The sequence below is a fragment of the Ictalurus furcatus genome, chromosome 10 (genome assembly GCF_023375685.1).
Source record: "Ictalurus furcatus strain D&B chromosome 10, Billie_1.0, whole genome shotgun sequence".
NCBI classification, from domain to species: Eukaryota; Metazoa; Chordata; class Actinopteri; order Siluriformes; family Ictaluridae; genus Ictalurus; species Ictalurus furcatus.
In genome coordinates, this window is record NC_071264.1 from 9,622,062 (window position 1) to 9,646,479 (window position 24,418).

The 24,418-nt window shown below is 37.5% G+C and overlaps 1 protein-coding gene across 3 annotated transcripts; it reads right to left on the reverse strand.

Annotated features, from left to right (window-relative positions):
• Positions 1–16,386: 16,386 nt before the first annotated feature.
• Positions 16,387–24,418, reverse strand: ctns (cystinosin, lysosomal cystine transporter). 3 transcript variants are annotated; one of them, XM_053635455.1, is made up of 12 exons: positions 24,401–24,418; positions 23,619–23,938; positions 23,028–23,103; positions 22,855–22,933; positions 22,607–22,694; positions 22,390–22,493; positions 21,329–21,466; positions 21,151–21,250; positions 20,838–20,957; positions 20,478–20,648; positions 19,571–19,688; positions 16,387–18,152 (listed from the first exon to the last, which is right to left on the reverse strand). In XM_053635455.1, the coding sequence occupies exons 3-12, from the start codon at positions 23,086–23,088 to the stop codon at positions 18,010–18,012; spliced, it is 1,122 nt and encodes a 373-aa protein (XP_053491430.1). In that variant the 5' UTR covers positions 23,089–23,103; positions 23,619–23,938; positions 24,401–24,418; the 3' UTR covers positions 16,387–18,009. The 3 variants fall into 3 exon arrangements, with proteins under 3 accessions (XP_053491430.1, XP_053491429.1, XP_053491428.1); XM_053635454.1 differs by lacking the exons at positions 23,619–23,938; positions 24,401–24,418 and adding an exon at positions 23,400–23,484; XM_053635453.1 differs by lacking the exons at positions 23,619–23,938; positions 24,401–24,418 and adding an exon at positions 23,221–23,393.

A 24,418-nucleotide genomic window follows, 5' to 3' on the forward strand; every position in this document is an offset into this window, starting at 1 on the left:
ACCTATCTATGTCTATCTATGAAAAATCAGTAAGCATTTTCAAAGTTGTCATCCATGTCGTCATATCAGATTCCATTTTAGCGATCCAGGCCACAGTCGAGCTGTTTTTATCAGACTGATCTAATCAGTCTTCAGAGGAAATGTTCCTTGGGGGGAAACTATGACTCATCAACTTTTGCACAAACATTAATTCACATGCACTGCACAGGTCATAACATAACACAAAATCTCCTTTTCTTGTGAAATAGAACCAGCTACTGTACATATATGGATAAAGACCCAGCAGATGGTTAGAAATATTTCTTTCATACCCAATGCATGATTTGAGAAAACCTTGAGAAAATCTTCCTGATGCATAGATACAATATGGGATAAGATATAGGCACTATTGTAGAAACAGTAAAGGTTTCAATAACCGATTCGCATATAGAATTAGATCTGATTGTCGTATTTGACTGCAAAATCAGTCGAGGAGCAGGTGTCCTGTTAAGACTGTGACAGGAGGATTGTGCCTGAGATAGCCTCACCAAATCCATTCCATTTTTGTAAATCCTATAACAGACTACTCTAATCCACTTAGTGCCTTTCGTAGAGACTCACACAAACACTGAATGCTGAAGTGGACAGAACAGTAGGACTTTACTGTACATTATTAAATCAATATTCTACATACGTAAAGGAGTTATTCATTAGTACTTCATATTCATTTTAGTAAAATGCGTAGTTCCTTCTATAGTAAAATCATTAAAACAATGCATTAGAACAGAGGTGTCCGGACGATCTTTTCCGGAAAGGATGCGAGTGCTCATTCTAAACAAGCACACCTTGAACAGTCTATTGAAAGCCAAGATCAACTGATTAAACAGGTGAAATCCTGCACCCACACCGGCTTTTCTTTTGCGGATAAGATTGGACACCCCTGCTTTAGTATGACAAGATACCTCTGTGCAATCCCTCGAACTCCTATCCCTGGGTTTGTAATACAAAATAATTCCATCCAGAAATGTCGCAACGTCAGGCAGATCAAAAAGGAGCTCGGAGTACAAGTGCTTTTCACATATCTGCTCTGTTTTTAATGGAACATTTCAGATAATCAAGGAAAGAAAGAAAGAAAAAAAAAACATCCCGAGTCCAACTATTTAATTAGACTCTCAGCAGGCAAGACATTGTGCTAAAAAAAAAAAAAACACCCAAAAAACCTCCAGGATATAACACTGATATTTATAGCTTATTCCCAAACCTGTGCATTTAATAAAACAGACGTCAGGATGTTGGAGGATTTTGTGCATGCAGTTAAGCCACATTGCAGCATGATAAACTATAACTACGGCACATTATAATATTCGTATTTTTGTTGTTATTCACTGGATGTACCGATTGGAACACTACTTGTCTTTCAAAATTCCAAAATGTATGAATTAAACAGTTATTATGAACGTATTATAAAAAGAAAGCAAAAATACACCGATACAGACACTTTGCCGGGGCTTTGTTGGACCCTGTCAACCAACGACAATAAACATTGATGCAATGCATCTGTATAAAAAGGTTTATCTATATTTATTACAGAGTAAATTATGGTTTATTTATTTACATATCATCACAGACAAAACAGGAGCATTTATTTATTTGAATGTATTGGTGCCAAAGTCTCATGCATTATGTTCTTATCACAGTTTAATAAACTGTACAAGCTTTAAAACATGCCTGTTGTTTTTTATTATTGTGTCTTCTGTTGCCTAATATTCTTTTCGAAATTTATATATATATATATATATATATATATATATATATATATATATATATATATATATATATAGTAAAGTTCATTGTTAGCGCAACATTCTTTTTTTAATGCTTAGTTTAAACATCATGCGCCCTTCACACAGTATCCTACAAAGCTGCACACATGAGCAATATACGCTTTACAATAGCAGTGTGAACATTTTCAAAGATAAAACCATTCATACTCTGATACTGTATACATCAATACACTCTACAAAATGGTGTGTTGAACCTTTTGGGTCATTGAATTGGGTTAATTTCTCAGTCTTGGGTAGTTTTTGGGTAGTTTTGTCTAACCCACCTGTTGGGTTAATGGCTGGGTCATTGTCACTGACAGTTGAATCAATGCAACCCTTCCCCAACCCTGACACCTCAGCCCAACTACTTGGGTCGTATCAACTCAGCGCAGACTGTTTATATTCACCTCAGGTGGAGATAGCGGTTTTTGAGGAAAGGAAAAAAACGACCACATGTAAGTTAGTGTTCATCACCATTTAGCGTTAAAGCCTGGCCGAGTTTGTGATATTTAGGCAGGGAGCTCTCGAAGATGTATTCACTGTAAAACAGTAACTCAGCGAGTGATAATTCACTTTACCTATCGCCACGGCTTCAAAAGTGAATATCATGTACTGCTTCCTCAGTGTTGGAGTTACACTACTAGTGTCGTGTTTATGTTGGCTGTGAAATATGGACTGAGGTTATTATATAATTCTCCGGGTCTGCATCTTATCTGAGGCTCTGAGTGAGGGTTATCTACCTGGATGCTGTCACCAGTAGGGATGAGTGATGCTAACCTAGACCCTCAACTGAGGTAATAACATTACTTTAGTATACAGCTCACGGTAATATTAGACATTCCCATTACCTTTTTGAGAGTTAATGATAACATAGCATTACGGCTGTTCACCATGATGTAATACAGAGATTGGGTTACATTTAGCAGGTGTTTTGGACAAGGCAAGCTGTAGTAATTAGCATTAGGAGGATGGGTTAGGGCAGTGTTTCTTCATGTATTCGGTGAATGTTCATGCAGGTTAACAGGTGCAGACTGTCAGTGGCTAACGGCACTTAGCTAGCTCAGTAATGTCGAGGCCAAAATTTCTACACAAGGTTAACGTGTGTCTGTCTGTCTGTCTTATTATTTCTGTGTCTGTCTTATTATTTCAGACATCTGATATTTATCATATATATTAAATGTTTTATAAACATGTTAGCATTTTAGAAATGTTTGAAGGATTTTTACACACCACCCTGATTGGGAAACACTGGTGTAAGACATCAGTAAGATTTCCTCAGAGCTAATAAATCTAATCCGTCTTCAAAGGGATTGTTCTTCAGGTGAAACTATGATTAATCAACTTTTGCACAATCATTAGCACATGCACTCAAACACACACTGCACAGGTCATAACAAAAACACATTTTGAATGTTCTTTTTTTAATAATTGTTGATATGGTAAAGTTTTCTGAGAGGAGCATGGTGTTAAAGGAAAATAATCAAGTTTGAGCTGGTAACGCACCACTCCATCATTTATTATTTCTCTATAACTGTAAGCCTAATTATATATTATTCCTTGTGTAATCCATGTCATCATGAGGAAAACAGGTCATCTTGTGTCTGAACACATAACAGCACACCAAATCTACCAGAAAACCTGGACTAGAAAGCGTACACAGGGTGATTCAAGAGTGCTATGGTACAAGATTGCTCAGGATTCCTTGGTATTGCCCTTTTGTGCTCTCAGAAAAGTCTATAAGCACCTTTAAAAAGTTAAGTCTACTTACCTACCTCTTGAGTATTTATACTTTCTTTCATTATTTACACTTCTAAAGACTTTGAACATTTACTCCTTTGCCTTTAAAGGAGATTTATCGTAGCACTACTTTTCAACTCCGCTGCATTCATCGAACACCTCATTACGTTGTTTAAACTGAATGTTTTGATGTCTGAGTGACTTGCTAATGAAAACCACCTAATCACGAACTTCATTTTTATGTCAGTATATCTGTGTAATTGTTTGAGTGTTTTTTAAACACGTACAAATTATTCATTTGAGCTCCAGTGCCTCTTGCATGCAAATTCAACTTGAAATTTGATTCACATTACAACATACCGTACATAATACCTAATGTCAACAATTAAATAATCTATATAATGTTTGTTTTTACTTAAACACTTGACAAAGATGTCTGATGGATTTCTGAGTGCTGGGTGTCCTTCACATCCCTCGAACGATTTCAGTTACATTTACAATTTTCCAATGCTGTGACTTCTCTATTCTTAGATCACTTTCAAGCGCACAAATACTGTAACTTTTGGAGTTTCAATATCCATGGTATCCCCATGACCATAAGGGCAGCAGGGTTTTGTTTTCATCTTCTTTTTTCCTCCCTATGTGTGATGTATAAATGTATGTCAAGAGCAATGCTCCTTTTCTCTAGCTTGTTATTATCAGTTAATTTGATATACAATCATGGGAAAAAGAAAGTACACCCTCCTTCAAGTCTATGTTTTTATTTACCAGCAAATCGACATCCAAATGGCTAAAGAAGAAAAAAAATCAAGGTATTGGAATGGCCAAGTCAAAGGTCCAGACCTCAACCCCATTGAAATGCTGTGGCAGGATCTTAAGCTGTGCATAGACGAATGCCCTCAAACATCAATGAACTGAAGCAATGTGGTAAAGAAGAGTGGGGGAAAATTTCTCCAAAAAATTGAGAAAGACTGATAAACTCTTACAGAAAACATTTACTTCAAGTTATTGTTGCTAAAGGAGATTCTAGTAGATTCTACATATTACTGGATTATAGGGTGTACTTATTTTTACCAATCTGGTTTCTGATTGTTGGTTTACTTTCTTTTTCCCATGACTGTAATCTATCAGCAGCAGTATGATGCATTAAATCTGTTCCCAAATGCAGGTACATAAAATGTCCTACTGGTACTCTGTGTTGTGAAACTGGATATTGTGTTTACATAGGAGGTTAGGATGGGATTCATATTTGGGATTCAGACTAAAACAGACATAGACTCTACAAAACCTCTGAAGGTGTGCTGTGGTATCTGGCACCAAGATGTTCCTAACAGATCCTTTAACTTGAGTGGTGGGGCCGGTTCCTCAAACCGTTCCTGAACAATGTTTGGAGTGTCGCAGGGTGCATTATCCTTATGAAAGAGGCCACTGCCATTAGCGAATACCGTAACTATGAAGAGGTGTACTTCATCTGCCACAATGTTTAGGTACGTGCTACGTGTCAAAGTAACATAGACATGAATGCCAGGACCCAAGGTTTCCCAGCAGAACATTGCCCAGAGCATCACACTTCCTCCGCCATCTTGCCTTCTTCCCACAGTGCATCCTGTTGCCATCTCTTCCCCAGGTAAGCGACGCGCACACACACACACACACACACACACACACACACGGTCATCCACATGATGTAAAAGACAACATGATTCATCAGACCAGGCCACTTTTTTCCATTGCTCCCTATGTAGGCACTTTCGGTGTTGGACACGGGTCAGCATGGGCACTCTGACCGGTCTGCAGCTACACAGCTCTGTACACAGCTGTGCGTTCTGACGCCTTTCTATCATAGCCAGCATTAACTGTTTCAGCTATTTGTGCTACAGTAGCTCTTCTGTGGGATTGGACCACACACCTTAGCCTTCGCTCCCCATGTGCATCAATGAGCCTTGGGAACCCATGACCCTGTCACCGGTTGTCCTTCCTTGGATCACTTCTGGTAAATACCAACCATTGCATACCAGGAACACCCAAGAAGACCTGCTGTTTTGGAAATCCTCTGACCCAGTTGTATAGCCATCACAATTTGGCCTTGGTCAAACTTCGAGAACTGAATGGTCACTTGCTGGATAATACATCTGACAGGCGCCATTTTTCACTCATATAATAAATAAAATATTAAACTATTTGCAACAATGTTGCACCATCTGCTTAAATGTTTATAAATGACTGCTCTTTGACACTGAAATTAGAATAATTCATGTGATCATTCAGCACAAACATTAGCCTGCAGGCCTTTAGTGCCAGGTCCAAACCCCTCCCCATTCTACCTTCTGGGACGGAGATCCAAATCAGTCCAAAGAAGAAAAAAAAAAAACTTACTTCGACTTGTATATATCATTTTATCTCCACTACACAAACACCATCCATCACAGTCTCCCACTGTCTTCATTTGTTTATTTTCACTGCATTCAGCCGTTACGTGTGAATATCACTGGGATCTAGGAATAACAGTGTAATGCTTCAGAAAACTCAGAAAGACTATACATGTATATGACTTTAGTTCATTAAAAAAAGTGTTTAGAGCGTTGATTTATTTTAGAAGTGTTGTGAAATCGCTATGATCATAATCCATGTAGTAGTATTCTTTAATAATATAAATAAATAAATAAATCAAATGCAAAAGAATACCACCACAAAATGTATTACTCTTTTTAAACAACAGCAATTTGCCAAAGATTGCCATTTTATTATTGATTAAAGAACAGCATAATTGTTTTATTCATTTATAGTTATGGTGTGGAACATCTATGAAACAAATTAGTTTCCCCTCAAATTAGTCGTTTCCCCTCACCAACCCCACCAACCTTTCTTTCTTTCTTTCTTCAGACAAAACAAATGTAACTTGTGTTACTGAGAAAAAGAAAAGCTCTCCATCCTGAGTTACAGCTTGACCTCTGACTGTTACAAAGAGCTGACAATGAAGACTGGTAAAAACGCTAAATAAATGTTTCCCCACAGAAAACAAAACTAAAACAATGATTAAACATTTTTATACGGCACATCCAACATATAAGTCCCTGTGTTAGATGTTACTACAGAAAATATAATGTATTAGAACAAGCGCATTAATATAAACCATGCCGCTGAAACTACTGTCTGAGGTGTGCTATAACAGAAAATCAATAAACACCTTTTGACCAATCAGAATCAAGCATTTAAGGTCATCAAGTTTGACTAGCTGTTTGCAGTAACGGCATACAAATAACATTCTTCATTTGTTTCTGCAGTTTGATTGAAACTCTGATCATACACACTTATCAAATCTTGAACGCTGGATCCTGAATGCTCGAGTAACTGAATTAGGTGTGTTAAATTAGACATCTTTCCATGATTTTTTTTTTTTTTTTAAATGGTCAAGATGTAATTTAAGAGAGGCTGTTATCAGTAGACAGACTGTATTAGAACATATCCCCCGTATAATACATTAAAGAAGCTGAAGTCTAAGAGGTTATAAACTAAATGCGTGCTGTGGGTTATTGTCTAATTGACTTAATTGTAAAATATGAACAAATCACCGCTTACATATATTTTGAAAACACAGCACTTGTGAGTTACATGTGTGAGTTAACATCTCAGGGCATTGTTTGCAACTGTTTGGAAAGTTCTGCATTTATATTCGCCGCTCATTTTGGAACAGTCTGTTGGAGTGTAATTAAAAGTCATTTTTTAAATCCATGGGATGTCAAAGAGTTGATTTTGTTATTTGATAAGATTGTCATACTCTAGCTTTTGAGCTGATGGAATCTATTTTTGCCTGTTCAGCTCTTGTAAAAAAGACTGAAGTCTCAGTAGAGCCACCCACCAGAGATGACCCTCTCCATAGTTTTAAATAGGAGCCATGTTTGTGGTTCTATCCTGCAGGCAGACATAGAAAGTCGGCTTGTAATGTTCGGAAAGCCTTCCAACTTATTTTTTTTTTTTTTTGTTTGAGCTCTTAAAACATCAATAAGAGTCTAAACTCAGAGAACGTTTTTGTCACATGTGATACACATGGACAAGCCTGGCAGCCCTAGAACACATGAAAAGATTTTATTATGTATAGCTGGCGAAGAAATGCCCTCCCTGTTCAAAAATCCATATGTTACTCAACAGGATTGGTTCCTTTAATGAGTCACAGTTTAGTCACAAAGGCTCCAGGTTTTAAAAGGCTGCTGCAGAACTTGAATCAGTGCCATGGTTATACTGCAAACATAATGATGGAGTCGGTAATTGGAGTTACCACTTTGGACACTTAGGTGACTCATGTGCAACTCTGTTTTCGCTGCTCACCATCTTTGCTTACTTTGAGGTGGAGTGGAAAACCAAAAGTGTGGTCGGGCCACGGCTGTCGCTCGCAAATGTGATTATTATGCTTTTAAATCATGGTTACCTTTGGGTACACAAGGTTCATTTTAGCTATCGGAATTCATAAACATTTGGAAAACGCCAAAACATAAGAGTGTGTTTTCTGACATATCCATTGTGCTTGGAATAGCACCGTTTGCAAAACTGTGAAATACAACGTTACATGATATGTACGGTAAAACACTCCGATTTTGTAATTTGATCACAGTAAATCGTCATGTTTTACAGAGCCGTGATAATCGGTTTTTTCGCCATTTGTCTCTTTTTATGGAAACCCGACTGTTGTTTAAATGTTTTTCCCGGTTTCCTCATTCTCATTTTATTTCACTATTTGAAGTCTATTTCTGCTTACAGCAGGTATATGATCTCAAAATATTCCTACACTAACACAAATTATGGTGTTTCTGACCATGTGGTCACTCCTGAAATAAAAGAGAGCGCTGAGTAATGCCTGCTTATGGAATATACAAGTATCATGAGAGTCAACTGGTTAAAGAAATGTAATCGGCACACAATTCCTCAGGGAAGAAAAACAACATAGCAGCTAAATTAGAACTACTTTTGAATATGATGTACCTTAAAAGGCTAGTTTTAGATTATTATTTTTTTCCTTAAATGTTTTCATTTTGTCCAAGTTATACAGTAAACAGTAACATATTTAAGGCTGTGAACATATGAACGCTTATATTTAAAACGATAAAAAAATTTCACATGTCTGAGCATAAGGAGTTATCTACAAAGGAAAAACATGCTAAGTTTACTTGACATTGTTTTACTGTTTGAAAGACAACGATTCATATTTTCAGCACCTTTAAACCAATTTCAAATAGACTTCATATTTACAGAGCATAACAAATTCTCTCATGCTTCGCTATTGTCCTCCAGCTGCTAACTGTGCAGTGGTAGGATTGGATTCTGCCTCAGTAGTCGGTTATCTTGTATTAAAAACAGCTAATTGATTAAATCTAGCTTTCTTTCAGAGGGAAGCAAAAGATGGACATATATTATTGACGACCCAGACATAGCACTTTTCATAATTTAGTTGAGTGAACAATTGTAAATAATTCAAAATCCAATTGATCACATTAAGAAACTAAAATCATGCTGTTGCAAAGATCTACATATATATTCCCCCCAAAAAAACAGTATCAAATCCCAAACATTTCAAGGTAAAATAACCTGTCTCGAACTGACAGAGCTGTCAAAACTGACATTTTCTCTAAAACCTTAATCGAAATTCCATGTTGGTCTTATATTTCCTAAAATAAAAAATAAAAATAAAAAACCACTTCTGGCCCTTCCAGACACATGAAAGCAATTTTCAATACTCATAATGGACCATATATCGAAATATTTTTTCGAATAAGTGGAAAGTTGACTCCTGAATTGTGAGTAAGACGTTTTAGAGATGTGATATAGTGCGTGAAATGTACATAAACCTGCCATAACCCAGTTACAGTCTGTAAAATATTTCAATTTGATATTTCATTAATATTTATACTACAGAATTATTGATGTGCGTTTACCCTACAGACATAATTTCTCACTTCTACTAATCACAGTTTGACTCCACGTTGGCAAAACAACAGAACCTGGATCAAGCTGCCTTTCAAACCCTCAGTAATTTATTTGGAAGACTGCGCTGAAAGAAAGAAAGAAAATTACAAGCATATTTCAGCATCTTGCCAAGTATCCAAAATTTGTTGAAATGAGCCACAAACCAGTTCACAATTTGATATATTAACAGCTGTCTCAAGTAGCCTACATTTCATATGGGTCCTTTTTTCAGTACTTTTAGGAGGAAAAACATCATCATAATATTACTCCAAGATCATTCTGCAGCTTGAATTCTTGTTTTTAGTCTTGTTTATACTGTCTCCTAATCACTCTTCTTTTTCCTGGATCTTGCAGGAGGAATTTAACAATTGAGCAAATTAATTACAACCATCACAAAAACATTCAGAGAGAAACGGACGCAGAAAACACGTAGAACGGATGCTGTGCTGATACAAATACATCTCCTGAACTTTGCACTTTGCTTAATATTCAGGGAGGTCAGTAAAAAATATCACATCTAAATGCAGTTCTCTGTTTAGTAAGCTGGCATTGCATCAAATTGCTCTCAAGCATTATGTAGAAAGCAGCATCACGGGGTATTCATATAATGAATACCTATAGCTTGTTCTAGGGCATGCTAGCGCCGGGATGAGAATGTATCTGGTCAGTGGTGGTCACTGATGGAGGGTTTACAGAATATCTGACAAAATTCAGCAGATGGACTATAATCTGTAATTGTACATCTGCAAAAGTACAACTGTATGGTATGTTTACCTAATGAACTGGCAACCCAGTGTGGGATTGTGATGATTTATGGTATAGTACATAGTGATGATATGCTCTGCTTCATGCATGGATAGTTTATGGATGGCAATGTCGCAAAAAAATTTTTAGGTTATTCACTAGGAGCGTGATTAATTTCTTTTCCTGAGAAATGTGTACATCAACATTGCTTTGATATACTACTGCTTACAACTAACATGATTTACAGAAAACAGATAGCAAACCATGACATTTCCTTGTTCTCTTAACTGTTACAACGTGTATCTACAAATTAGTAACATCATTAGAAATGAGTTTTTTTCCCCCTCAGAGATCGTCTACTCCTGTGTTCCTGCAGGTGAAGACGCATTTTCCACTGGTGTGAACATTTTTAAATTCAACCCAAAAGAGAGCATGTTAGCAGTAATCTCCAAGATCTGTCAAGGCTCCGGTTATGGTCCAGTGATTTGACATGAACTGATTGAAAATGTTTTTACATCCGACTTGTTTTAACCTGTAAAAATCGCTTTCCAGCTCGTCTCTAGTCATCACTTCCGCTCCTCCAGCAAGCAATTCTTAGCTGCAGCTTTGTTGTTTGCGGCTGCTGACTCTACTGTCACTATCTATCAGACACACACTGATAGAAAAAAGGAAAATAGTAAAAGCAGTTCGTTTTGTGAATACCAGCCAAATGTCCTCATAATTTCATTATGGCGCCATTTCAGCCTAATAAAAGGCTCAAAGCCTGCACCACACATGCACACACACATGCACAGGCTGTTTTGAAATCATAATTCACTCAGTCCGCCTGTCAGTTTACCACGCTGATGACAGGTACCCTAATTTATTCTGGCATGCATATCCTGACCTTCCAGTTTCCAAACACAACTGCATTTAAACAGAATGAATATGTGAAAAATTTAAATTAGCTGCATGTTTCACTAAGCTTACTGGCAGGTTAAAAAATGGAAATCATTTTGGTTTTTAACTGAAACAGCAAAAAACAGGTCAAGTGTCATTAGTCCACGTGTCAAATTCATAGAAAATTAAGGATAATGAGTGCACTTTTCCCTCTCCAGTTACGTTTATGTTTAGACAGCATACTTTCCTCTGAATTGACAGCTGGTGATGAGCAGGTTCTCTGGCTTGGCCGCTGGATGATTTTGACTCCACACTGCTCTCTGCTGTTGCTTTGCTGCTTTTCCCAAGCTTCTGAAAACCACAGCACACTGCTCAACATCATGCCTCAGCAAACACTGCTGTGCTTCTGTGACATCTTTTTTTTTATTCTGACATGAATAATGTATAATATGATGTAGATACAGAGCTCAGTCGCTGAGACAGCTCCTATAATGCCTGATGAGGTTGGAGAATACATGGCAAGGGATCTGAGACCAGAATCTCTCCAGATTCTTCACATTTTGAGGTCCATGCTGGTGGACTCTCCGGTTCAGTTCACCCCACAGGTTTTCTTTTTCTTCAACCATTTTTGTGATGATTTTGATTTTGATCATTGTCCTGCTGGAAAATCCATCCACGGCCCATTTTAAGCTTTCTGGCAGAGGCAGTCAGGTTTAAATTTAATATCTGTTGATATTTGATAGTCCTTTTTGGATAATTCTGTGTTGTGTTTGCAGTTGTTTGATATCTATGAGAGCAGAGTATTTTTGTGAATTTTCTGAACAAAAGATCAACGGGTCAATTTTTCACCACTTTCTTTGCTAATATTTACCGAGGGTGCCAAATATTCGCGGAGGGCACTGTACGTTCGACTATTTTCAAGATATTTTCACTTGCTAAGATGTCAGTTTTTGCAGTGTGGTTGTGAAACACAGTTCGACTCTTGGCTGCATACCGTACATCATTCATCCTGCATGCTGTTATAATCTAGTATTTGGATCAGAGTGTGAAAATGGATAGTCTGCAGATAATTTTCCACCTTTTCCTAAACTTAAAACTAATGCAGAGATTGGCATATGCTAGGATTGGGATATTCTGAGCTTAAGTCAAATTCCTTACTAATTTCATCATGAATGCAAATAGTGAAAGGTCTGGTGAGAGATGTCTGAAGCACAGAAAACGCCATACACACAAAATACATTCTGACAGCACAAGGTTCACTGCACACAAGCCATGATTATAATAGAACCATCAGAGATGCTCATGTGAGCAGTGTTGATGAATGATCAATGGACAGCAGAGAGAGACACTCTTTTGAGTGGTTTACCTATCTAAATTCACCACATTGTGCTAGAACACAGTAGAGAATATTGTACCATAGAATGTAAAAGAAAATGTGTGATGTACAGTATGAACTCACCAGGCTATGAATCAACAATTCCAGATGGTGAAGGCAGAGACTAGATGGCAAGGAAATATTATTCTTAGACACTGGAAAAGTGAAAAGAACAACCATCAATCAAAAAAACCCACAAATAAATACGGAACGATCAGATAACTCGACAAAGTTCCGAAACGAAACAAATATGCCTTACTGTGAGTAACAGGAGAAGTAAAATTATAGCCACAGAGGGTAGAAGGTGTGTGTATGATGGTGTGTCTCATTTAGTGGGATGGCTGTAGCTGTTATAATCTGGGAAACATGGGACCCAATTTAGTAAAGACTGTAAAGCAGACCTTCTGACTGATATATTTCTTAAATACAACCTGGAACAGTTGTAGCAGGTTTATCTGCAATATAGAGATACATTTGGTGAACTGCATTAAGTGCAAAACGTCTAATATTTCAAAAAGTATTGTAAGATTGCCACATGCATTCATTTTTAACTGATAAAACTTGGATAACCAGTAACAAACAGTGCCATCCATGACTTTATTTATTAACAACAGCACAGATTTTGAAGTGAGGAGACATTTTAATATATTCATTTTGATGGAATTGGGCTTTGGCTAATTATGCACCATTATCCAAATTACGGCCCGTCACAGTTTCTAAAACAACCTGTGATGTACTTTAGAAACAAAATTAAAGTTATCTCATTATTAAGAAAGTACAAAAAAAAAAAAAAAAAACAAGGTTCCTAATTTGTAATACTGTATAATGTAATACTGTCTTGTCACATACAAGTACAATACAAGTACAAAGGAAAAAATTGATTTTTAAATGTCAGTGTGCTTACAGATTTGACCTAAACACCAATGTATATAATTAAAGTAATACATCTACTAGTAGTTAAACATAAAACATCAAATCTTTGAATTTAGGCGTACTTTAAATATATATTTAAAATTTTTTAAAGCATAACAGAATGTGCAATTATCCTTCTTAAGAATCATTTAGAGGAAATAAAATATCAATTTCTTTTGTCCAGCTACCTACTGACAGTAATTTGTGTTTAAAGGATTTGGTCCAAAATGTTATGCATATAAAACCTATATTAAAAATCATTATAAAAATCATTATTCTCTTGTGCAGAGTGTCCAATGTCCTACTACTTTAAGGCACCTTTACCTGAACCGCAACACAACTGCACATAATCAGAAGTCCTTCCCAATTCAGAACACTGGGTGTCCCTATAGTGTAAAACGAGCCCACATTGTTAATGACGTTAATTTTACATGCCGATGTTAATGATGGCCAGCTATCATGACTGGCGGCACCAAATACACAAAAAAATAGAAGTTTGCAGTAAATGCAGAAAATTTCAGTCATGTTGACAAATGTTCAGAGGGAAGTGTCTGTTTAGTTTGGGGTAAGGGGTAAATGTTAAGCGACGTTATGAAATGAAACACTCTTTCAAGTCGTATGCTGGTGCTGAACGAGAATTGAACGTAATACAACTGGAAGCTCCTGTTTTTTATCCTCCTCAATAAAAAACAGTATTTTGTTTTGTGCTCAACTGATAGCCCAGCGTGGAAAACCGTTTGCAGAGGGAGACTGTATAAAGCAGTGCTGATGAAAGTCATTTCTATAACATAACTATGCCAGAGCCATATCTCCCTGCAGTTCTGGCCTGGTTTCCCAACTGAAGCTAAGCAGGGTTGAGCCTGGCCAGTACCTGGATGGGAGACCTCCTGGGAAAAACGAAGGTTGCTGCTGGAAGTGGTATTAGTGAGGCCAGCAGGGGGTGCTCACCCTGTGGTCTGTTTGGGGCTTAATGCCCCAGTATAGTGACACGGACACTATAATGTAAAAACAGTACAGTATTGCGGATGAGATGTTAAACCTAGGTCCTGACTCTCTGTGGTCATTACAAACCCCAGGACCTGTCGTAAAAGAGTAGGGGTATAACCTCGGTGTCCTGGCGAAATTCCCCCATTGGCCCTTCCCGATCATGGTCCCCTAATAATCGCCATTCCTGAATTGGCTACATCACTCTCTCCTCTCCACTAATAGCTGGTGTGTGGTGGGTGTTCTGACGCACTATGGCTCACAGTGGATGCTACACACTAGTGGTGGTTTAGGAGACCCCCCCCCCCATACTATGTAAAGCACTTTGAGAGTCTAGAAAAGCACTATATAAATGTAACTGTAACTAACTAACTAACATACCCAGAAAAGACGCAAGAATTTAACATTAACCTTTCAAGAAACACAGTGGCCCAATGAATCAAAGATCCGTCAACCAACCAAAAGCAGGAAGTATCTTTACCTGATACTGGGCATGTGAATTAGATTTTTATTCAGTCATTTATGATGGCTCAACATGTACTTATACATGAGCAAACAATTTTTTTTAATGAAGCTAAACAAATGCCGAATGAGTTCCAGGATAACCGAGTCACCTTTGCGATGTGCTTCGAATCTCCACAATAAGACTTATTAATAACCAGTGAGAGTAATCTTTATTTACACAACTCTGTTAAGCATTCAGAATAAAGTGTTTAAAGCCCTCTATTCAGTTAAACAAAAATACAGTGGTGATAATTTTACTGAAACAGACTGTGCCCCTTAACTGCACAGTTTTCTTTTACATCATGTGGACGGACAGGTGTGTGTGTGTGTGTCACTTACCTGGGGAAGAGATGGCACCAGGATGCACTGTGGGAAGAAGGCAAGCTGGCGGGGGAAGTGTGATGCTCTGGGCAAAGTTCTGCTGGGAAACCTTGGGTCCTGGCATTCATGTGGATGTTACTTTGACACGTACCACTGACCTAAACACTGCTGCAGACCAAATACACCATGGCAATGTTGCTGCCTAATGGCAGTGGGCCCTTTCAGGAGGATAATGTGTCCTGCCACACCGCAAAAAATGTTCAGGAACGGTTTGAGGAACAGGACAGAGTTCAAGGTGTTGAATTGGCCTCCAGTTCCCCAGATCTCAATCCAGTTGGGCATCTGTGGGATGTGCTGGACAAACAAGTGCAATCCATGGAGGCCCCACCTAGCAAATTACAGGACTTAAAGGATCTGCTGCTAATGTTTTGCTGCCAGATACCACAGCACACCTTCAGAGGTCTTGTGGAGTCCAGGAGTCAACGGGTCAGAGCTGTTTTGGTGGCACAAGGGGGACCTACACATTAGTAGGTAGGTGGTTTTAATGTTATGGCTGATCAATTTATATTCTTATTCAATCGGTCTACACTACACCGTTATTATCTAGAAATTATTCCCATATTCTGTGTGTGATAAGTGTGAGGTGGAGCCGAGTACTCTCTCTCACACAATCTAGTCATGGTTGTTTTGGCAATTAATTTTCCAGAGCTTTTGGGAGTGATCATTTAGTCCACTGCTATTATTGTGATATTTGGAGCAGTTGCAGATTAACTTAGTGTATCTAATTCTGCTAAAGCAATGATAGCATTCTCTATAGCTAATAATAATCAAATCTGGCAGTTCTGATGTTTATAGGTTCCATAAATAAGTCTTTCTTTGTCTGATGATGTATTGTACTGACAATTCAGCATTCCTTAAAACAAAACACAACTAAAACTAGAAAGTTTGTAATGTAGTCGATTTAAAAATCTTAAATGAATTAATGTTTGAAACCCTATAAACCCTCGGCATAAAAAAAAGATTTGTAAACCTGTTTGAAAGTCTCCCTTTCTCTGCCTCTTGCATCCCCTACTGGGAAAGAATAAAATCATCTAAGATTGTACTTGTAATCCAACTCTTTTTCCCCCCATCCAGTTAGTAACAAACAAAAAATATCAGAAACCTCCACAATTCAGACTGCCCGTTTTTATTTTGCACAAATAAAGAGATAAATGAATACAATAACTGTTTAATGAAATATATTAATAGGCAGGCAGGCTTGAATGGAATTAAAGGTTTTACATTTCATTATTAAAGTACTCCTGAATGCAGAAAGCATAAAAATAATTCATATATAATATACAATTTGGAAGCCGCTCAATTTTCTCTCGTCATCAGTATCGTCGGTAACATTAGGTAATTTAGCCAGCCTGCAGGCTAACCTAGTAGACCTGAGGAGGATAGATTTTATCAGTAGGCAGAAACTGTCACAATATACACTCAAAACTCATTTGTTACTATTTCACTAGCCTCAGTCAAACAGCTAAAAGTTTCCAGGCACGTCCTCGAATCTGGGACGTGATTGCTCCAAAGCTGTGGAGCTTATTTTATGACATCATTCAGTACGTTTACATGGACAACAATAATCCGATATTAACCCGATTAAGACAATACTCTGATTAAGAAACTAGCATGTAATCAGTGATTACTGATGACCTTAATCCGACTAAAGTCATACTTGTAGTAAATACAAAATGAATAAAGACATGTGGAGTATTCCTGTTTAAGTGTATTACAGACATGTACACACCTTAATCACACTATTAACATCATGTGGGAGTTTTCACACCTTTTTGCGACAGGACACGTACACACACGGCAGCGCTCAACTGTTTGATGGCAAACAAGAGAGCACGGCTGCGTCCGAAATCGCGTACTTATTTACTAAATACATGTATCTCGGCTACTATATAGTAGGTAAGTACGCAGTTTCGGAGGCAGCCCACGGCTTCAAGCAGTCGTCTATTTGCACGTACAGCATGACAAATAATTAACTGCACTTGAAGTGTTCGTAAAATTATAAATGAAACACCCAAAACTGTATACGGTTCCATAACGAAGACAAACTGTATGTCGATACGTGAAATTCTGGAGGGAACGTCGGACGGCGTGGCGTGGGGACGTAATGACGTGTGCTGTTAATCGATCTGTGTTCTATAACATGTAACATGGGAACATGAAAGGAATATTCCAAAAGTGACTAATGTAAACACCTTAATCACAATATTGTCTTATTCAGAATAAGGTCAAGAATTAGATTACTGCTGTCCATGTAAACGTAGTCATTAACTGTGTATGTAATACTGTCTTGTTACATACAAGTATTGGGGAAAAAATGGATTTTTAAATGTCAGTGCATTTTCAAATTTGACCTGAACACCAATGTATATAAATTTTAAAGTAATAAATCTACTAGTAGTTAAACATAAAACATCATATCTTTGAATTAAGGTGTACTTTAAATATTTAAATGGAAAAAAAAACCCAACATTTTTAAAGTATAACAGAATGTGCAATTATCCTTTTTAATAATTATTTAGAGAAAATAAAATATCAAATTCTTTTTGTCCAGATACCTACTGACAGTAATTTGTGTTTAAAGGATTTGGTCCAAAATGTTATGCATAGAAAACCTATATTATAAATCATTATAAAAATAATTATTCTCTTGTGAGGCATGTCCCATGTCCTACTACTTTAAGGCACCTTTACCTGAACCACAACTCAACTGCACACAATCAGAAGTCCTTCCTATTAGTCACCGCTCAGTACCTGATATACAGGATCTTTACTGCGATAAAGGCAGTAGTGCTGTATCATAAATATGATGTCGAAAAATATTGAGAAGATGCCCAATCCGAATTTTGTTGGGTCTCCAAATATGAGTTTCCACTGATCTGCAAAAGGAACAGAAATACAGAAAGAGTTACAAAGTATATAGAAGCTATATTTAGCTATTTATATTTTTATATTAGCTATCTTTATATGTACTGTTCCTAAGTTCAGTTTTGATGTTTGTGTGCATTTGCTGTCCCTCCATCCATATCTATTTCTGAACTGTATACCCCAGGAGAAAGCCAGATGACGTGACACTGGGATTTACACACAGGAAACTTCATCACAGGATAATAAAAAGGAGAATGCCAGCAGCACATCTGAACCCATTATGTCTCTCAGCTTTAATAAAACTCTGTACATTTCCAGGGTACGTTTTAACAGGTAACAGATCAGGATTCTAACTCCATAGTCTGGAACATGGCATAATGCTGTATCCAGCTTAACTTAAATTCAGAATTACATCATTTTATTCATTCAATCTAAAAAAAAATTTTTAAATAATTTTTTTAAAAAAATCAACGCTTCCATGAAAGCTTGGATGGAAACAAGCTAGCCGGTTAACCTTGGCCATATGAGCGCTATTTAAAGTTCATGATATAGACAATATGGCCAAAAGTATGTGGACACATGGCCATCACACCCACCACAAAGTGTGGTCCATGAAGACGCGAGTTCTTCCACTCCAACCATGGCAAACCGAGTTTGAGCACGGAATGAGCACAATTCCCCACAGCCACACTCCAAAATCTAGTGGAAAGCCTTCCCAGGAGAGTGGTGGTTATTATAACAGCAAAGAGGGACTAAATCTAGAATGGGACGTCCAAAAAGCACATAGGGGTGTGATGGTCAGGTGTTCACATACTTTTGGCTATACAGTGTATTTAAATGTGTGCAAATTTCACTCTTTAAGAGATTTATAAAACATTTACAGTGGGGGGGAATAAGTATTGAACGCGTCAAAATTTTTTTCAGTAAACATATTTCCAATGAGGCTATTCACATGAAATTTTCACAAGAATTTGGTATTAACTCAAGAAATCCACACATATCATTAAAGTCCATCAATGAAGTTATGTGTAATAAAGAGGAATGACACAGGAAAAAGTATCGAACACGCTAACTGAAATGTATTTAATACTTAGTGGAGAAGCCTTTGTTTGTAATGACTGCTTGAAGACGCTTCCTGTATGAAGAAATTAATTGGCCGCAGTATTCAGGAATGATTTTGGCCCATTCTTCTAAACATATTGTCTTTAAATCTTGTTCAATTAGATTCAGTATATTTAATATATTGTGGTGTAGGGATTGGAGTAGAAAGTGCTGCAGCAGGGATGTCTAAAAGGTCATGTCCAAATAAAATAAACACTTTAAAAACACAAAATGTAACAAATTCCTGTGCAGTTATGATTATTCTATTCGGTGTTGATCCAAATAAAAGTATTAAACTGTGTGTGTGTGTGTGTGTGTTTATTCTTACCGTTGTTGTAGGACTGCAGGAACATCTGAAGCAGGCTGAAACTGCCTCCTGTTAAATCCAGTAACACATTGCCAATGCTCCACCCTTCTGTGCTTTGTCTGCGATAGTTCATGTAAGCCTAAAAATGGTTAATGTGAGACAATTATAAATCATAAACATAGCTACAAGCAGTGACTAGCGGGTCCAAGCACCAAGGGTGTGGCAACGTCAGTTGCACGACATCCCAATGAGGTATCAGTGAAGACAACTGGTGGTAAAGGTCTGATACGAACTGGATGAATCCACTCCAGAAAGAGTATTTAAAAGTTTAGTCTAATGAAGTTTAGCGTCACTTCCTGCTGCCAGTTAGTGGCGCCATGACAGTGAATCACTACTGACATGTGATTGTGTCTACGCACCATTAATATAACATAAATGTGAACTTTAGGCCACAATGCATATGCACAATTGCGTGGCACAACGATTGATTGTTTCGTCATGGTCACACCATTTGAGATATCTAAAATTCATTCTAAAATTAATTAGCATGGATATCTTGATGTCATCCTGACCAAACCTGGTATGAACTGGATGAACCCTCTAGGAGGAGTATGCATAAGTTTGGTACAATAATAAGAAAAAGAATCTTGCCAAAAAAACAATAGGGTCCTTTCTACCTTTGGTGCTTGGACCCCAATAAACAAATACATGTGCTAAATTCTTAATTCAAGCTTCTTTAAGACATAGTAGTCTATTGGGCTATGAAAGACCAATAGCCAAAGCTGCCTTAATGTTTAACATGTAACATTTTAAAAAGCTTTGCGCACTCTTATGGAAATCTTAACTTCAACAACATAAGACCTGATTGTATTTCAAGTAATAAACTTTCTCAAAGGCTTCCATGTAAGAGTACAAAAAAAAGCCATACCTGAGGGACATACTTAATCAGTGTTATGCCAAGTTTAATGTAGGAGAAGTAGTACAGGTAAGTGAGCCACGAGATCTTCTGAGCAATAGCAACAAAAAATGTGACGAAAGCGAACGTCCAAGAGACCACCAGGAAAAAAATGGCCACCTTGGACACCTTTTGGCCTCCTCTCTAAACAAAACAAACAAAAAAGTTTTCAGATTTCAGATATTGATGCTAAGGGTCCAAATGCATAACGGGTGCTTAAGTAGTGTTACATATACATATTGATTTCTTCTAAAATGTACAAATTGTACGCACTTATGTATGCATTATTTTATTCGATACATGAACATGAAACAAAAACAGGCCTGGTCTGACCTCGTATATTGCACACTGGCAGATGTAGATCAGAGTAAGGACCACTGCATGCAGACTGAAAAACACATCATTGGCATCCACTGGATTGACCCCATTTGGATTTCCCTTCAAGAATTCTTCCTGTTGATATAGTTATTCATAAAGAATTATTAAATAACTCCTGGGAAAATGTCACCTGATAACTTTTCATGTTTGTAAAGAAACTTCATCAACAAAAGTTTGTTGCAGTACAGATAATGCAATGATGTACTACACATAATGAAAGATTATTTGGTGTCTAATGAATCAAAAACAAGGTCGATTCTGTGTTTACCTTTATGTAAGGTATCCAAAAGAGGCCGATATTGAAGACACTGTAGGCAATGAATCCGGTGAGGTTGAGGGCGAGAAAATCAAAGCTCAGGCCCACCACGCTGTAAAATAATATTACAGTATTGATTCAGATAAAGTGGAACATGTAGCCAAATCATAATACTAGTAACCATTTCTACCTCCGTCTTTTCCAGTTGTCAAACGCCTGCGGATAGAAGGAAATAGACCAGGCCAGAAAGTAGATCCAGCCGATGATTTGGTTGATGATGTCGAGAATATTGCTTCTGATTACCACAAATCTGATTCGAGTTTGTAGGCTACGGATGAAAAGTAGTTATAGAACATGGAAGTTAGAATCCTTGTCATCAGCTGAAGAATTGAACATGACCATACATCAGGATACCATAACATACTGGTAAAGCCATGCTGAGGAAATGTACTGTAACCAGATACTGTGACTGAATTTGATAAATATCGTAATGTGATATTTATCTGCTCTGCTACCATTTATCTCATCTGCTCCCATTGGTGTGCGAGTGTGTGTGAGAGTATGGGTGAATGAGACACAGTGTAAAGCGCTTTGGATAAAAGCGCTATATAAGTGCAGACCATATACATATATATGAATATTTATTTCATTTTTTATAAAGTACAGTACATTTTCATGGTAGAGTCTGTACTGTTTATTCTTGTAATAAAGTTCAGCGATATTTCACTTTGAGCGTTGTGTTTTCATTCCGTATCAATTTTTAAAACTATCGATTGATTAATCGGTTAACAGCAGGTACCGCCCAACAGTATCGGTAAAATCCAATATCGGTCAACCTTTACTTCTGGAAGTCTGAATCTGATTTTGGCGTTCCTTTTTGTGAGGAAGAAAAGGAGCACTTGCTTTTTGTGTTTTTATGAGATAACTGCTAAACCTGACAATTATACCTTTTTTTAGTTTGTTGATTTTTTTTTTCTTTTCTTTAAACATCATTAGAACTGACCTAGCAACGTCCCCCTGTCATGTCAGCACCGCAGACATCCCCTAACTTCTTCCAGGAATAACAAAAATGTACCATCAACCAACAAAATTATCACCATGCACTCTACGCACATAAATATTTCAATACAAGTATGTTTAATGCTTTCCTTCAGAAAAGAACCAGAAAAAAAGCAGTCAGTAGTAATCATGTGAAGCTTTGATCTAACTGAAGTGCAACCCAAAGACACGGATTAATGATATGCTGCATACCTTTGGATTTCAGTGTTGTTGCTGTACAGATAAGCGGTGACCTGTCCGACGTGTTTCGCTTGCACTTCAAAATAGGTCGATACATTTTCTGCTGTCAAAACAACCTGCGGAGCCAAACCGAGTGAAAACGCAGTTTCAAACAAACGCAGTATGAAGTTTCGGTTCAAAGTAAAAGTAACGAGGCATTGTATGTGCCATAACGCCCGGCTTAGCTTACCTCTCCTGGAAGATGAATTATTGAAGAGGTGTTTGTTGAGTGATATGTAATATTGAAGAAGATGTAAACGGTAACATTCAGAGGAGAACTGCAACAACAAAAAAAAATAAAAGGAAATGAAAGTAAATGAATTTGAATGTTTTCAGCACTACACTCAAAGGCTGTTTAACCGAAATATATATCTGCATTAAGATCATAAATAATCAGACAGACTGACAACACATGCAGTATTTGAGTGCTTGTCACACCTTGCTGTAATGGTGATATTTTTAGAGACTTTCTCCTCCAAATCAACAACTTCTGGAGCACTCAGGTACACTCTGTCGTCTGTATAGAGATCAGAGAATACAATGATATGTTAGGATCATACCATACCACCTGCACTATGAATTAGGTTCAATAATAAAAAGTTAAGACTCACCACAAAATGCCGTGGATGCCCACACAGACAGAAACAGCAGTGCTACTTCTCGTGTCTGCATCTTCTTCAGCTCAGCCTGCGTGGAAGGAAGCGGACAGACTGCTATTATTAACACAACTACTTCCTCAAATGAACAAATAACACCCAGCTAAGGTACAATGACGCTGCCATACAGATAGCTAAGCCAACATACAGTATGGGGTAAGATATCCATTTTAGCGCTGCCGAGCTACATCTCCCCAGCTCTTTTTCTCTCTCTCTCTCTCTCTCTCTCTCTCTCGTCATTAATAAACCGTGTCTATAACTACACGAAAGGCTACCATACTTTGAATAAACGTGTTCAATGGAAAAACAAGAAATGAAAACAATTACCAGCGTCTACATAATATTAAGTGTCTCACTGTGCAGCCATTTCATGATCATATGACATAAACCAGCTGACTTGGAGATGACGCGAGTCACGTGTTCATAACAGAGCCCGGTGTGTATCGCTGCAGCCCGGAGACCGCCAAGTGGGAGGTACTTAACGCCAAGTGGGAGGTACTTACCTCCAAGTGGGAGGTACTTATGCCACAAGCGGGAGGTACTTACCTAAGTGAGAGATACCAACCGCCAAGTGGGAGGTACTTAACTCCAGATGGGAGGTACTTAACTCCAGATGGGAGGTACTTAACGCCAGGTGGGAGAGAAAATGGGCGAAAATCCAGAAGTGATTGCATGGATGCGGAAATTCCCAATCGCCCCGAGTGCGCGGTGATAAAAGATGACAAAAACACCGACTTAAAACTAAATAGCAACTCTTCTTCTTGTAGTTTTAATTTAATTTCTTACAGCTTTGTTGTTGATGGCAAGTATGCGGAAGTCCCCAATCGCCCCGAGTGCGCGGTGATAAATGACCGGAAGTAGCGACACTAGTGAAAAAACACAGATTTAAAACTAAATATTAACACTTTTTCTTATAGGTTTAATTTAACATCTTACAGCCTTGTCGTTATTGTATGCATGTCCAAAGCCATTCTACTGGCTGAAGTTTATATAATAATTGTCTAATATTAAATATTAATTTTAAAATTCAACAGTATCACGATGGAAGCAAACTTAAAACGAGATCTAACTGTACTCAGTGAGGTGAATGTGTAACAACATTACAACAGACAATTTTTTATTGCTCACTGAGTTTGTTTCTAGGTGAACTATTCATTCACAACAAAATCTACTACAAAATATGTACAAGTTACTCAGAAATAAAAACTACATCGTACATATATTTACAGTACATACCCTTACCAGCGTAACCTGGTGCATACACAAGCACATTATAAAACGGATTTTAAAAAAAGTCTTTTAACAAATTAATATTTAAAATGTAATACCTGCAAGTTTACCTGTTT

Excerpts from the sequence above, each read along its gene's own strand:
- ctns (XM_053635453.1), bottom strand. The coding sequence starts at position 23,241 with ATGGATATCTTACCCCATACT. Across the intron at positions 22,695-22,854 it reads AATATCACCATTACAGCAAG|TTCTCCTCTGAATGTTACCG; the intron begins GTGTGACAAGCA and ends TTGTTGTTGCAG. Across the intron at positions 18,153-19,570 it reads CCTGCAGTCCTACAACAACG|ATCAGTGGAAACTCATATTT; the intron begins GTAAGAATAAAC and ends TTCCTTTTGCAG.